Source organism: Vidua chalybeata, chromosome 11 (assembly GCF_026979565.1).
Source record: "Vidua chalybeata isolate OUT-0048 chromosome 11, bVidCha1 merged haplotype, whole genome shotgun sequence".
Taxonomy (NCBI): Eukaryota; Metazoa; Chordata; class Aves; order Passeriformes; family Viduidae; genus Vidua; species Vidua chalybeata.
The window spans coordinates 14,241,404-14,256,294 of NC_071540.1; the positions used below are offsets into that span (position 1 = coordinate 14,241,404).

The 14,891-nt window shown below is 60.6% G+C and overlaps 3 protein-coding genes across 4 annotated transcripts; 2 read left to right on the top strand and 1 right to left on the bottom strand.

Moving 5' to 3' along the window:
* Nucleotides 1-244: 244 nt before the first annotated feature.
* Nucleotides 245-4,697, top strand: LOC128793725 (C-type lectin domain family 18 member A-like). 2 transcript variants are annotated; one of them, XM_053953111.1, is made up of 12 exons: nucleotides 245-359; nucleotides 1,049-1,140; nucleotides 1,730-1,954; nucleotides 2,020-2,117; nucleotides 2,592-2,713; nucleotides 2,803-2,910; nucleotides 3,076-3,168; nucleotides 3,293-3,399; nucleotides 3,539-3,668; nucleotides 3,746-3,842; nucleotides 3,921-4,012; nucleotides 4,111-4,697. In XM_053953111.1, exons 1-12 carry the CDS (start codon nucleotides 260-262, stop codon nucleotides 4,152-4,154), a joined length of 1,308 nt encoding a protein of 435 aa, XP_053809086.1. In that variant the 5' UTR covers nucleotides 245-259; the 3' UTR covers nucleotides 4,155-4,697. The 2 variants fall into 2 exon arrangements, with proteins under 2 accessions (XP_053809086.1, XP_053809087.1); XM_053953112.1 differs by having other exon boundaries at nucleotides 4,175-4,697.
* A 1,145-nt stretch (nucleotides 4,698-5,842) lies between these two features.
* On the top strand, nucleotides 5,843-12,890 carry LOC128793726 (RNA-binding Raly-like protein). The gene is made up of 7 exons (XM_053953113.1): nucleotides 5,843-5,879; nucleotides 7,911-7,989; nucleotides 10,138-10,188; nucleotides 10,526-10,674; nucleotides 11,025-11,138; nucleotides 11,404-11,570; nucleotides 11,947-12,890. The coding sequence occupies exons 1-7, from the start codon at nucleotides 5,843-5,845 to the stop codon at nucleotides 11,983-11,985; spliced, it is 636 nt and encodes a 211-aa protein (XP_053809088.1). The 3' UTR covers nucleotides 11,986-12,890.
* Nucleotides 12,891-13,216: 326 nt separating this feature from the next.
* EXOSC6 (exosome component 6) lies at nucleotides 13,217-14,840 on the bottom strand. The gene has a single exon (XM_053952741.1). It carries the CDS (start codon nucleotides 14,779-14,781, stop codon nucleotides 13,945-13,947), a length of 837 nt encoding a protein of 278 aa, XP_053808716.1. The 5' UTR covers nucleotides 14,782-14,840; the 3' UTR covers nucleotides 13,217-13,944.
* Nucleotides 14,841-14,891: the final 51 nt, after the last annotated feature.

Here is a 14,891-nt window from a genome sequence, read left to right on the forward strand (position 1 = left end):
GGAGTTGTCTGCCACATTCGCTCCAGCGAGCAACTGTTTTGACAGAGCCATTACTCACCCGTCAAGCTTTTGTTCCTGCTGCCCAGCGGTGCCTGTCTGGAGTCCTGAATAGGATCAAATCCTGCAACCAGACACACGCACGCACGCAGGAGCGCGCGGCCGAGCTCGCCCCAAAGCCAGGGCTGCTGCGGGGCGGCTCGGCTCTCCCCAGCCCTCCCTCCGGAGCTTGGGGCTCTGCTCCCCCCATCCCGAGACCTACATGAAGCTCTTGGTCCTGCTGGTTTGCAGCCTCCTGGTGTGGAGGGTGGGTGAGACGAGGTCGGATGCTCCAGAAAAGTTGTCCCCGCTGGCTCCGGGAGGTAACTGGTGGAGGGGCTGCCTCTCCGGCGGCAGGGCTGGGAGGCTGCTGGTTTGGGGGATGAGTGCACCCTAAGCACCGTCCCCTTGGGCCAGACCAGATGTGTGGGGGACTGGGTGGGTGATGGATACTCAGGGATGGCAGTGGGGGGCTTGGTGGGTGATAGGGGTGAGGACAGAATGGGGCTGGGAGAAGGGGCATGGACTTGGTGATGGGATGGAGTTGGGGGGCTCTGGGGCTGGTGTTGCAATGGAACCAGGGGGCTCTGGGGCTGGGAATGGGATGGAGCTAGTTATGGAATGGGGCTGGGGGTCGTGCAGCTGGTGATGGGGGCTAGTGATGGGTCTTGCCCAGTGGGGTCTGGATCCTGGCAGGACAGAGGCGGGGGGCAGAGGGGGTACATTCCTGGCAGCCTCAGCCCACCCCTGCGAGACAGGGGCCCAGCGGGCTGCCCCCCCCCCCTCGGCCCCTTGCCCCTTTTGTGCTCCCAGCCCAAAAGCTCTTTCTTCTCTCCCCTCAAGTCTCCATGGAGACCCGGGTGCCTTCCCGGTATCCCCGGCTGCGGTTGGACCCTTCAGGGGGAATTCCCACGGCCCTCTGAAGGGTCTGGCCACAGCCAGGGATACGGGGAGGGCACTTGTACCTCTCGGCCCCCTTGGCCCCTTCCCTATCCCCTGCTGTCCCCCCCAGCTCTCAGCACGAAGGAGACCTTCCTGGTGCTCTCTTTGCACAACAAGTTGAGGAGCAAAGTGCAGCCCCCTGCTGCCAACATGCAGAAGCTGGTGAGCCCCCTTGCAGGTCCCGTGTCCCCCACCTTCAATGTCACATCCACCTTCCACCCCATGCCTGGGGAGGTGGACAGCCCATGGATAATACACAGTAGTTTGCTTACACGCTAATGAAGCGGAAGAGCTGGCTGGTGTGGGGCCCCTGGGGAAGAGCATGTCACTGCCACATCCAGGGCACACCAAAAATAGGGCTGATCTCTTGAGGTGCCTTTTGGTGTCCCCCGTGTCCCTCTGAATTCTCCCAGTCACGCAAGGACACAGCAGGGCTGGTTCTTCGGAGTCCTTTGTGGGTCCTCCATTCCCCATGATGGTCCTTGATATTCCCCCACCACCTCACACCTGAACACACCAAAGGCAGGGCTGGTCCCTAGGGGGGTCTCCCATGTCCTGTGGTGGCCCTCAATGTCCTTCCATCACCCCCCAGCCGCCCACACCAGGGGCAGGACGGGTCCCTAGGGGTCCCTTGCCGCATCATCCGTTGTTGAGCCTCTGATGTCCCCCAGTCACCTCCTGGACTGACCATCTTGGTGGTCCCCGCTCCCCCTGGGGCTGTTCCCTGGGTGGCTGATGCTCATCCCTGCAGGAGTGGAGCGAGGAGCTGGGGCGGCAGGCGGGGGCACGGGCAGCCAGCTGCCTGGAGGGCCCCGCTCCGCCGCCAGCCCCACAGCTGGGCTGGAGCGAGGCGCTGCTGCCGGCGGGCGCGGGAGGCTTCGGGGCCGTGCTGGAGCTCTGGTTTGCTGAGGGACAGCGCTATGACTACAGGACCGGGCGCTGCGCCGGCAATGCCACCTGCCGCCACTACACCCAGGTGGGCATGAGGGACACGGGGGGCAGCTGGGGACCGCGACCCCAGTGACAAACGCTCTCCCACAGCTGGTGTGGGCCACAGCGGGGCAGCTGGGCTGCGGCCGGCACCGCTGCCCCGGCCCCCACGGCCCCAGCGAGGCCTTCGCGTGCGCCTACTCGCCGGGGTAAGGGCTGCGGGGTGGGGCCGGGGCGTGGTGGGTGGGGCTGGGAGGGGGCGGGGATTTGCGCGGGTGGGCGGGGCTTGGCGGTGCGGGTGGGGTCTCAACCAGGTAGGGGCATGGGTTGACCTATGGGATGTGCGGCGGGGGAGGGAGAGCTTGTCCCGGTGGTGGGTGGGACTTTGGACTGTAGTGGGTGGAGCTGGGCGATGTGGGTGGGGCTTGGAAATGCAAATAGGGCCGTGTTTTAGAAGCGGGAGGGTTTGGATGTTGTGGGCGGGGTTGTGTGTAGTAGTGGGCGGGGCTGAGTGCTGTGGGGACAGGACCGAGCGCTGGAAGTGGGTGGGGCTGGGGAACCGAGGCAGGGCGGTGATTTAGAAATGGATATGGCTTTGCAAGGTGGGTGTGGGCCTGCCCCAGAAAGGGGTGTGGCTTGCCCGGGTGGGTGGGGCATCTTCCTCCAGCTGCCTGTGGGGCCAGGGGCAACTGGGAGGTGGCCGGGACGCCCATCCTGCCCTACAAGCAGGGACCCTGGTGCTCCCTCTGCACCGCTGGCCTCTCTGGCTGCTTCAAGTCCTGGGACCACAGCGGCGGGCTCTGCGGTGAGTCCCCCCTGTCACCATGGCCTCTGCATGACCCTGGTGGTGCTGCCTCCACCCCTGATGCCCCGCTGTCGCTCTGGTGTTTGCAGAGGTGCCCAGGAACCCCTGTCGCATGAGCTGCAGGAACAGTGGGCGCCTCGACATGAGCAGCTGCCAGTGCACCTGTCCCCGCGGCTACACGGGCAGGTACTGCCAAGGTGAGAGGGCGCCGTGCAGCCTCCAGAGGCTTGTGCGTGGCTGCTGCAGGGCGTGCAGGTGCAGGGCATGCATGGGCACAGCCGGTGCAGTGTGGGCAGCGCAGCCAGCACAGGGGGCAGGGGCTGCCGAGCCCCCTGGCAGCTAATGCAGTGCTGTGCCCGCAGTGAGGTGCAGCGGGCAGTGCCTCCACGGAAGGTTCAGGAAGGAGGAGTGCTCCTGCCTCTGCGACGCGGGCTACGGAGGAGCTGAGTGCGGCAGTGAGTCTGCGCCCCCTGCACTGCTGTGATCCACAGGCAGGGGACCCCAAAGTGGGGCAAAGGATCCTCTGTGGGCCCATCTCTGCTGGCACAAAGACCCACCTGCTCCTGCTTGTGTCCCCAGCAAAGATCCATTTCCCCTTCCATGCCTGTGACGTGCGGATTGACAGCGACTGCTTCATGGTGTCCCCTGAAGCCGACACCTACTATGGAGCCAAAATTAAATGCCAGGTGAACTCCTGGGGTGCTCCGAGCATCTCTGGGCAGCTGAAAAGTGCTACCCACACTTGCAGTGCGTCTGGGCATCTCTCCTCTGCTTGGAGCAGTGCTGGGCCACACAGGTGGGGCAGACTCACTCCCTTCCCCACAGGACAAAGGAGCAATGCTGGCCCAGATAAGAAACCAGAAGGTTCAGGACATCCTGGCTTTCTACCTCAGCCGCTTGGAGATGGGTAACAGGGTGACAGACACCGATTTTGAGACTGGAAACTTCTGGATCGGTGAGAGACAGCAGTAGGCAGGGTGCAGAGCGCCCGGGGTGCTGGCAGACATGCCAACCCAGGTCCTGGTCTCCCAGGTCTCACCTACAAAACATCCAAGGCTTCCTTCCGCTGGGATGTGGGTGAGCCATCCTCCTTCACCAGCTTTGCTTTTGGGCAGCCAGACAACCAGGGGTAAGTGGATCTAGAGGACACCAAACTCGGTATGGTGTCACTGCTGACTGGCTTCACCACCATCCTGGTGGGACACAGGTTTGGGAACTGTGTGGAGATGCAAGCGTCAGCCGCCTTCAACTGGAACGACCAGCGCTGCAAGACCCGAAACCGGTACATCTGCCAGTTCGGTGAGTGAGCGCCTGGGAGCCCTCCTGTGCCTTCCTGGGCGTGCTGGGCCCTGGAGGTGCCAATCCCCTGCTCTGCTGTGTCTGTCCCTTGTTGCCAGCCCTGCCCAGACCTCTGTGTCTCTCCTGGGGTGGGAGGCACTGACTCTACACACGCCATTGCAGCCCAGGAACACATCGCCCTGTGGCAGCAGGATCCCTGAGCTGGCAGCCCTGGGAACTGGCCAGCGCTGGCTGCTGTGCTGAACCTGGGGCTCAAGAGGACCCTGGTGCCGTGCAAAGCCCGGACCATGGCTCAGGAGGATCTCTGCACAGCTCACTTGTGCAGGGAATGAGGGGCTGAGGGGACCTATGGCACTGGGACCTGGCAAGAAGGGTTGTGCTGTACGTTAGCATTCCTGACACAGCATCTTCTTCTGCCCCTCACCTTCCTCTGTCACTATCACTCTGCAACACCCTGGGCAGATGTCCCTTGCAACAGCCAGGTACAAAAGCATCCTCCTCCACAGCTGGCAGCTGGGCTGTGTCTGGACTGTGGGCTCAGTGTTACTAGGGGCCAAGGGGGCTCTTTGGGGGTGCAGACCTTGGAATAGCTCAGGGAGGCCTGGGCTCAGCTCTGAGCCATTTTCCTGACCTGGGTGAGAACACACTAGCCTGGTGGGTTTCTCACCATCATCTGGTCCTTCATCATCTGCCTGGTCATTAATAAAGACCCTCACTCCTTTGGGAAGAGCAATGTGTCTCTTTTTCCTCCCCTAAGACAGCCAGACTCTCCTTAGCCACAGTCCACATACTGCCTGCACTGGATGGAACCTCCAGTTTCATCTCTGGAGTGAGTTCTGGGGTTGCTGGATCCAAAGCCAGCCTTGGCTGAACTTGTCTTCAGCATGTGGGGTTGCCTTGGAGAGATGGTGTTAGCCAAGAGATGTCCCTTCCAGCCCCAGGATGGCCCCAGGTCACAGCACCCCATGTGCTGGGTGCAAGCCCTGCCCCCAGCACTGGTGGGTGTCAGTGGGTGCTTTTGGATGCGATGTGCCACCGCCCCCCTCCTGTCATAACAGCCCCATCCAGTGCTGGGCTGGGGTGGGAATGAAAATATCTTCACCCAGGGCGTTTCATGGGCTGTTGGTTGTGCACGGTCTCAGCCGAGGGAAGGCACCATCCACATCGCTGGGCTGGGCTTGGGGCCTCGGGCAAACTGGGCAAACCCCGGGTGAAACCGAGCGGCGGCCAGGAGGGCAGGGCCCAGCAGGTGGGGGTGGGGGAGGATGGAGGTGGAAAGGAGCCCAGGGAGGATGAGGATGAGGCTGGAGATCCCGAGGGCAGAATCCAGCAAGTGAGGCAGGGGGATGGAGCTGGAAGGAGCCCAGGGAAGATGAGGGTGAGGATGGAGATCCCGAGGGCGGGGTCCAGCAGGTGGAGCGGAGAACGGAGCTGGAAGGATGAAGATGAGGGTGAGGCTGGAGATCCCGAGGGCGGGGTCCGGCAGGTGGGAATGGGCGGGAGGATGGAGCTGGAAGGAGCCCAGGGAAGATAAGGCTGAGGCTGGCGATCCCCGGGGGACGGTGAGCCCGGTCCCCGCGGTGCCGGCAGTGGTGCGGGCAGGGACAGACAGCGGGGCTGCCACAGACCCCCGTGCGGGGCGTGGTGTCCCCTGCTGCGCCTCGGTGGTGCGGCCCGCGACCCCCCCGCCCGGCGGTGGCAGCGCCCGATGGCAGCGGGCTCGGTCGGGTGCGGGACGCGGGTGCGGAGTGCGGGATGCGGGACGCGGGTGCGGGGCGCGGGGTGCGGGACGCGGGTGCGGAGTGCGAGGTGCGGGGTGGGAGCGGGGCCATGACGCTCTTCGGCAGCGGGGACGCGGGCTGGAGATGTGAGTACCGGCCGGATCCGGCCCTCCACCCTCCCCGAGTGCCCCTTCCCCCGCGGGATAGGCTGTCCTCTCGCACCCCTTCCCCAGGAGATGCTCGCCCGGCGCTGGGATGCTCGACAGGCACCGGCAGCTCTGACCCAGGCGGGGGTGTCCCCCTGCAGCCTTCTGGTGCCTCTAAGGCCCCCCCGCCCCGGGCACGGCACCCTCCGGGGTGCCCACCCCAGTGGTACCTGTCCCTCCCCAGGGCTGGCTGGCCTCCCAATACCCGGGATGCCCCGTCCTCCCCATGCCATCGCCCCTGGGATAAGGATGTCCTCCCAGTACAGGGATGTCCCCTTGCCATTACCCCTTCACACCAGTAGCCCCAGGACAGGAATATCTTCTCAGTACTGGAATGCCCCATGCCATTCCCTCCTAGGACAGGGATTTCTTCTAGTTCTGGGATGCCCCCATGCCATTAACTCCAGGTCAGGGATGTCCTCTCAATCCTGGGATGCCCCCTTGCTAATACCCCCCCCCAGGATAGGAATATCCTCCAAGTACTGGGGTGTTCCCCCATGCATTATTCCCCCATACAACTACTCCACCAGGACAGGAATATTCTACCAGTACCCTTCTGCTACTGGGGAGGGGGGGAGCCCAGAACAGGCAATCAACCTAGGGTGATGCTCCCCTGCCCCAGCAGGACAGTCCCCATGATGCCCATGGGGATGTCCTATGACAGCGTGTCTAGCCATGGCTGGCGACCCTGGCTGGGGTGCTGAGGTCTCTGTCCTGCTGTCAGGGAGGAGAGTGGGGGTCTCTGCTGGCAACAGTGAGGAAGGAGAGAGATGGCAACAGTGGGCTCTGGCCCTGAGCAGTGAGCACAGGCATCCCTAGGGATGCACTGCACCCACAGAGATGGGTGCCAGCGGTCCCTGGTGCACAGGGAGCACCTTCCCCAGCTCACCCTGAGATCAGAGCCAGCCGCAGAGTTCACCACACAAGGTGGCAGCCTGGAAAGCAAACAAGTGCCAGTTTCCTTCTGCTTGGATCTTGCTCAGAAACCCTGTTCTCCGTATGGATAGCAGGACCTTGCTCTGACAGCTGTGGGGCTTGAGGGGCCTGCGGCCAGTGGCCAGGCTCCTGGGAGGCCTAGTCTGCTCTGATGGGCTGGTATGTTTCCTGATGACTTGAGAAGCTTCAGCATGGGGTTCCCTGGTGCAATAACATCCACAATGTCACGCATGGAACAGCTGGTCACATTTACTGTGGCCAGTGGTGAGTGTGCAAGAGGGAGCCCTCAACTGTCTCCTCACCCCAGTGGCCACAGAGGTTTCGGAGCGTCCCAAAAATACAAAATTAAATATATGGATCACAAACCACAGCATCAGTGCCTCTCAAATGTATATGCAAAAAATAGATTCATGCTGGCTTTTATATGGATGTTGGCTGTGAAATCCTAAAGAAGGGATGAAGAGCACTGCCAGGGAGGTGTGATGTGGCATCACTGAGCTGTGCCTCCAGAGGCATCTCCACCCCACATATCATCACACGTGTCTCAGCAGCCTACAGGAGGAAGAAGCAGCTGGACACAGGGCTTCCCCCATCCCTGGCACCCAGCTGCACTCACAGGCATCCTGCTGGCCTGGATATCCCTGAAAAATAACCCAACCACCCAGCAGGAATGATAGCAAAGGTGGATTCACCACAGTGGTGGGAAATGTCTCTGCGGGTTAATTACCTTCATCATCAGAGGTGCTTTCTGCCACCCTAATTGGAGCCTGCCCAGCTTTGGGTCCTTGGTATGGGGCACCCATGGAAAGGGATAACTGGAGCTGTTACATTTCTGGAACAGTCTTGTGCTGCTCCCATCCTTCACAAAAACTTAAATTTAGAGAGAACTGCCAGCCCCCTGCTCATCCTGTGGATGCTCCGCAGTGGGACATCTCCAGCGAGGAGAGAAGCATGGCTGGGAAGCTGGTAGCAGAGGTGTATCCCCTTTGGCATCCCCTTTTCTTTCCACTGCTCATTCCCCTCCTCTCCTCTCAGATTTGGAGATGGCCAGGGAGTCCAAGGCGAGCCAGGGCAGGCTGGGCCAGAAGCGGCAGCACAGCAGCAGCCTGTACCAGTGAGTGCCTGTGTGTGGGGTGGGGGCTGCACTGCGGGCTGGGGACTGTCCCACACCTGCCTCCTCTTCCTCCCCTGCTCTCTGTCACTCTCACCTCTGGCTACTCCAGCTGGGAGGCATAGGTAGGGACATCCCTGCCTCAGCCCAACAGGACTCTTGGAGCATCACCTGGTGCCAAAGGGCACAGGTGCCATTTGGAGTCCTCACCATCCTGGTGTGTGTCATTAATGGGGTGTGGGGATTCCCCTTCCCCATCTGAAGGCATGGGAGAACAAGCAGAGCCCTGGGATTGCCACACCTGCTACAGATGTAGCCCCCCAGTAATGGCTTCACACTGTCAGGGGGCAAGTTTAGGATGGACACCAGGAATAAATTCTTTCCTATGAGGGTGGTGAGGCTCTGGCACAGGTTGCCCAGAGAAGCTGTGGATGTCCCATCCTGGGAGATGTACAAGATCAGGTTGAATGGAGCTTGGAACAACCTGGTCTAGTGGAAAGTATTGTTGCCAATGGCTTTAAGATCTCTTAATGAGCTTTAAGAACTCTTCCAACTGAAACCATTCCAGAATTCTATGATTCTATGTCAATGACAGTTGCAATTGTGGCCTTTAAATGCTGTCCCTCAAGGACAGACAGCTCTGCAGAGGCACACAGGGGTGGTGATGGCCCTGAGGAGCGCAGTAGGTGATGGTGGTGATGGTAGATGAAAAGCCTATCCCCATCCCTGTGCACTTTTGGCTCCACGTCTCAGTGGATGTGTGGTAATGAGGGGATCAGAGCTGGTCTCCTGTCTTGATAGAGCTTTTTTGGAATGCCCTCACTGAACTAATTGTTCTGCCCGTTGCCATGGAGCTGAAGGGATGCAGCACTGGAGGGCTGGGACTGCCAGCCCCCGTGGGCACTGGAGCATGGCAGCCACTGCTTTTGCTCTTCCCAGGGGATGCTCTGAACAAAGATCTGAGTGAGGAAACCCCTTGCTGTGTCCCCAGCTGGGTGCTAGACCCCAAGACTAGCTGTGCTCCAGTTCTCTCACAGCATAGGGTGGCCTGTGGCATGCCCTGTAGCATCTCTTTTGTCATGGGCTCCATGCAGCATCAGCAGCCATTGCAGGGGGCAGCACCTCTGTACCCTGTGTGTGGGTTAGAACACCTTTCCCTCTGCCCATTCCCCTCTTCCCCAGGGCAAGTTGTGACCTTCCTCCCTGACCAGCAGGAGCTGGGGATGTGAAGGACTTGCTGTCCCCATCACAGTGATGGAAACTGGGAAAGGAGCGAGCTTGGACCAAAAGCTCCCAAAATACACCCTGATAATTATGGCCCAGGTGTGGAGCAATGGAGCAGGTGGGTCCTGGTTCCCCAGGGCTGCCAGCTCACCCTTACCAGAAGGGCTGGCACCTGTGGGCTGTGTCCTGTGCAGATGATTCTTGAAGAAAGAAGGGTGCCATTGGGACAGGGGATGCTTCTGCCCCATGATGGGCTCCAAGCTGCCCTCTGGTCTGGACAAGCCTGGCCTAGGCTTGGTGCCCCAGGCAGGGCAGCCCAGCTTGTCCGTGAGCCCCGCAGCAAACTTCCAGCTCTCCCTGAGCTCTTGCATTGATCCTGTGGTGACAAGTTCATCTACTCCAAATCTGGAGCCCTGGGGCACCTTGTCCTGGTGCCCCCATTCCTGGCAGCATGAAGGCTCCCTGCTCCAAGTAATGCTCAGATCAAGGCTTTGTCTCTCCTCATGTTGGGCTTAATCCTATCTCCCTGACTCCATCATAGCTGAAGCAGCAAAATGAGTTTCAGCATCTTTCCTCTTCCTCCTCCTCTTCTTCCTTCTCTTTTCCCCACTCCCTGCTCCTGGTCCTGGAGCGTGGAGCCATGACCATGAAATTTAACATCAGGGCACTCTAAATGCAGGTTCCTGCGGGCAGACCCTGCTGATGCTGCCCTAGGGACTCTCACCATCCCCCCTAACACCCTTGTTTGCCTCTTAAGGACGATCCCTTCCAGGGCAGAGCCACCTCTTGGACCATACTGCAGCTTGTGTGGGATCCTCTGGGATGCCTCCTGCTCCCCAGGGATGAAGGCTGGGTGGGTTTGTGCCCAGGGGTGACTGCTCCACTGTGTCTGTGGGTGACACTGTCTGCTCTCTCCCGCTCCTGCAGCAGTGACTGTGACCTGGACTATGATCTCTACAGGGATGACTTCCCGTACCGGTGAGCGCAGCGTCCCAGGAGCGAGATGACCTGAGCATGTGTGGGTTTGGCACATGGCTGTCTCCAGTCATGGAAAAACGGGGTGGCCCTGGGCATCCGCCCGTTGCCTTTGACAAAGGCTTGGTGGTGTTTCCCCATTTGGAGGAGCTGCATCTTCCCCAGGCTGGGGGCCTTAGGGAGGGGTACCTGAGGCAGGGACAGCCTGTGGGCAGGGCAGTGCCCAGGCTGGGGGTCCTTTACTGCACAGGGACCCCAGGAGATGTTCTCTTTGCTGGCAGGAGCTGCTGCTGCACCTCTGAGGTTGTGCTCACACCACCGTGCTCTCGTGCCCTTGCAGGGTATATGAGTACCAGAAGATCCCCCCACTCATTAACTGCATCCCAATCAAGACCAGGCGGACTCACTTGGGAGCAGGAAGCAAGAGCAGCCTGAGTCCCCAGCCTGGGACGAGGAGCAGCAGCAGCTCCACCACAGGACGGACAAAGTGTGAGTGCAACAGGGCTGGGAGGAAGAGAAAGCTGAGCTCCTCTGTCTCGGTGCATTAGAGCAGTGCTGCAGCCCAGAGGTCCCACTTGATGCTGACCCTGTTGCTGGGAGTCCCCAGCTCCAGCAGACACAACCTGGGCTGCACTGGTGTGCTGGCTGTTCCCTGGATCCATTCCTGTTCCCCAGGGATGCCCAGAGGGAAGGATGTTTCATAGAGGAGAATGTTTTGTGGAGGAGAATGCTCCAGAGAAGGGGAATGCTCGGGAGAGAGGGATGCTCTGGAGGTGCCTGCACAAGTTGGCATGTCTTCCTGGCTTTGGGTGGGATCCTCATGGCTCTTCTTCCAACAGTGCAAGCTGAAGAGCTGCATTCCATCAAGGGGGAGCTGAGCCAGATCAAGGCACAGGTGGACAGCCTGCTGGAGAGCCTGGACCGCATGGGCCAGCGGAGAGAGCGTCTCACAGGTGAGGGGACCAGCTACAGACCCTCCAACACCTGTGTGTGTGTCTGTGCCTGGCAGCCCATGGACACACACGAGCCTGAGCTGGGTTTAAGGGGAACCTCCCTGTGTGCCCAGGACATCCAGGGCTGGCTGGGCAGATTCCCCACATCCTTTCCCTTCTCTGGGCTGGCAGGGAAGAGCCCAACTTTTGGCACAAGGAAAACAGGCGAGGACAGAACTGATGTTTGCACAGGTACCCCAAATTTCTTCTGCCTCTGCCTTTTCAGAGTCCAAGGAGAGAGAGAAGAAGAGGGCAGAGCCAGGGACAGAGTTAACATTCCCAGTGGGAGAGGGGTCACAGGAGTCACAAAGGAAGGAGGGGACGGGGGCTGATGGGGACAGCGACCTGCACAACATCGACAGTGTGGAGGAGAGCACAGACACAGAGGGGACGGTAAGAGGAGGACCAGATTCTATGCCAGGCTCTCTGTTTCTCTAAAATCCACCCCTGCTTGCTTGTGAGGGATGCCTGGAGTAGATGAAACGCTCCATTGGTGTTCCCCAAGCCATTCCAGCTGTGTGCCAAAGCTAAAACCTTTGGCACAACCAGAACATCCCCAAGTACCCTGCAGCAACCCACTGGGTGTGCATCACTCCAGCACAAAAAAATCCTCAGAGCAGAAATACATTTTATCAAAGGTGCTGCTCCTACACCTGCATCCCCCAGGGGGGTATGGGATCCCAGGTACCCCCCTGCTGGGCAGGTTGCTGAGTTTGATGCTACTGCTGGAGTGCATCGCAGGGTGGCCAGGCTGTGTTTCTCCTTACAGGTGAAAACTGACATGTCAGACCCCAAGGGGAGCCAGTAGCCCGACTGGGATGCCGTGGCCTTCCTGTGAGGCCAACCCTTCCCAGCTTGTGTTATTTCTTTTGAGGCTTCCAGGTAGTGCCACACATGACATGATGTGCCCGTCCTCAGCACAGCCATCCCCTGCTGGCAGCCCTGTGTCCCACCCTGGAAGTGGGACAGACCTGGCGAGAGAGGTTTTTGTGTTCCAGTGCGCTTGTTTTCTTTTTCTTCCTGTTTTCAGACCTACGGATAAGCAGAGGTGGCCTGGGGAGGGAAGGGAGCAGTAAAAAAATAGAAAGGACCATATCTCAAAGTAGCATCTCAAATCCCATCTGCCTTGCTGCCAGTATCACCTCAGCCACAGGATGCTGTGGAGAGAGAATGCAGCCCAGGATGGCTTTCAGAGCTGCTCAGCATCCCACCATAGGAAGAAGGAACCATGTCAGCCAGCTTCCTAAAGCCAGGTTTAGGAAACTTTTGTGGGATTTTGGGATGGTGCCAAGCCTAGCTCTGATGTGACCTGCAGGACCAGCAGTGGGGCAATGCCAACCCAATCACTCCCATTTGCCCCAGCTCCCACATGCGTTTTCCTTACTGGTTTTCCACAGGCTGTTCTCAGCCAGGCATTGCATCTGCAGCCAGTAGGACTCCAGTAAGAGCTTTACGAGGGCCCCTGGCCTGCACCCAAAGAGTCCTGGTCGCCCCTGTGCTCCCCAGTGTCCCGTTTCAGTTCCATGTCCTTCATTTCTCAGTTGCCCTTCTCTCACTGGCACAAATTTGTTCTGTATTTCTAATTTGCACTGGTAAAAGAGTGTATTGTATTGGAAAGAAAAATAATTTGTATTTTTTTCCTCTGGTTATTCGACTCCAATGCAGTTTTTAGCATGTGAAGTGCACAGTTTTGTACCCCATTTTATGTGCTGCCAGACCCAACCCCCAGCTCTCAGGGCTTTCTTGGATGCTGCCTTTCCTACAGCTCAAGCCAGAGGTAGGAGTGCAGCTCTGCCCTGTATCCCAATGGAAAACACCCAGAATATTCTGTACCAGCCCACCATGGTGCAGCTTGGCAGACAAGACCACCTGCTCCACTCCATCCCCAGGAATAATCAGATTCCAAGGAAGCACCCAGCTCCCCCTGAACTCCTTAAGGACAGTGGGAGCAGAGGGGATGACCCCGATTGTAGAAGTGCATCTTTCCATCTTTGTTCATGGCTGGCAGAGGCCCCAGGAAGGCCATGCAGGCAAAAGACTCATCAGAAAAAATACAATTTATTATTATGAAAAAACTAACAAAACACAACTCTGCCACCCTGAAGCACTGCCTGGGCAAGAAGTCCAAGGGATGTGCAGTCCATGCCATGACGTGGTTCCCGCCTGGTGCTGCCCACACAGGTGGATATGGTGGGGAGCTTGGCGTGAGGGTTTCAGCCTGGTGCTGTGACCAGCCCGGGTGGAGATGCGGGGTCCCGAGTGCCAGCAATTGCTTGGAGGGAGGTCTTGGACAGGCTCTGGCTGCTGAGGCAGCATGGAGGTTGTTCTTGGGGAGCTTCAGCAGCATGCAAGGCTGTTTGGGTCCTGTGGTGCCAGTAGAGAATGGTCTCCTGCAACACGAGAGCTTCTCAGGTGCACTCTGGGGTGCTCGGGCAGTGTGTGGTGGGTGCAGATTCTTGTGTCCTTGGGCACAGTTCTTGGGCCTCCAGCTGTGTGGGCAACACGAGGTGTCTCCAGCAGTGCAGAGGTTGGCTCATCCAGTCTCCAGCAGCACAAGGCATGGATCAGGCTGGGTCTGGGGGTTCACCAGCAGTGACATTCAAACTTAATAAACTTTTAAGATTCTAAAAATAAACTTATTTTAATCCCCAACAATGATGTGTAGATCAGGCAGGCTCCAGGGGTCTCCGGCAGCACTGAAAGCAGCTTGGGCGGGCTCTGGGAGATGCCCCATCCCCAGACTGGGGGACGCAGGTCTCACGGGCACTCAGGCACTGGTGGCGGCGGCAGCGGCGGAGGCAGCGGCGGCGGCATCGCGGCGCTGGGCGGCCCGCAGCAGGCTCTGCCGCAGCACCGGGTACTGCCGGTGGCAGCCATCGAGGCCGAGCCGCAGGGCCTGCGCCCAGTCCTCGGGCGGGCCGCCCCGGCCGCCGCCCAGCACGGCCGACACCTGGTTGAGGGCGGGCAGCAGGGCCAGCGTGAGGCGGGCGGCGGCGCGGCGCTCCTCGGGCTCGGCGGGCTGCAGCATCCACGAGGCGGCGGGCGCGGGCGGCCGGCACAGCGCGCAGCCCACGGCCAGGTCGTACATCTCCACGCCCGCGTCCGCCAGCGCCAGGGCGGCGGCGCTGACGGCGGCGGCCAGCGCCGAGCCGCCGTCCTGCAGCAGCAGGGCGCTGACGGCCAGGCGGGCCCGCGGGTAGCGGCCCAGCCGCACCGCCGGCTCCAGCGCCTCCCGCAGCGCCGCCGCCGCCTCCCGCTCCGCCTCCCGCTCCGCCGCCGCGCCCGGCCGGCCCCGCGCCCCACGCCCCGCGAACGGCGCCCGGCGGAACTCGCAGAGCAGCCGGCCCGGGCCGGGCTCGGCGGCCTCCCGCGGGCCCCAGGCGGCGCAGAGCACCTTGGTGCCGCTGCCCAGCTCCACGTAGGCCGAGCCCTGCGCCTGGCTCAGCAGCCCGGCCCGCGCGAACAGTGGCCGTAGGGCACAGGGGTCCCGCGGCGCCGCCCCCGCGCCCTCCTCATCCTCCACATCCTCGGCCGCGGTCGCTGCCCACAGCGCCGGCGGCTGCGACTCCTCCGGGCCGCGCAGGCGGCGGTGCTCCAGCGGCATGTTCGGCGGGACGCCGTGAGAGGGCGGCGACGGGGCGGGCCCGAGCAGGAGGCGGGCACAAGCTGTGACTGGCAGCGGGCTCCCACCCCACCCCATCCCGCCCCGCCTCC

Bases quoted from the DNA above. Each gene is read 5' to 3' on its own strand.
- LOC128793725 (XM_053953111.1), top strand. From the start codon at position 260: ATGAAGCTCTTGGTCCTGCTGGTTTGCAGCCTCCTGGTGTGGAGGGTG. The intron at 2,118-2,591 runs GTAAGGGCTGCG...CTGTGGGGCCAG, and splicing joins GCGTGCGCCTACTCGCCGGG to GGGCAACTGGGAGGTGGCCG. The intron at 2,911-3,075 runs GTGAGAGGGCGC...CTGTGCCCGCAG, and splicing joins CACGGGCAGGTACTGCCAAG to TGAGGTGCAGCGGGCAGTGC.
- EXOSC6 (XM_053952741.1), bottom strand. From the start codon at position 14,781: ATGCCGCTGGAGCACCGCCGCCTGCGCGGCCCGGAGGAGTCGCAGCCG.
- LOC128793726 (XM_053953113.1), top strand. From the start codon at position 5,843: ATGACGCTCTTCGGCAGCGGGGACGCGGGCTGGAGAT. The intron at 10,675-11,024 runs GTGAGTGCAACA...TTCTTCCAACAG, and splicing joins CACCACAGGACGGACAAAGT to TGCAAGCTGAAGAGCTGCAT. The intron at 11,571-11,946 runs GTAAGAGGAGGA...TTCTCCTTACAG, and splicing joins GCACAGACACAGAGGGGACG to GTGAAAACTGACATGTCAGA.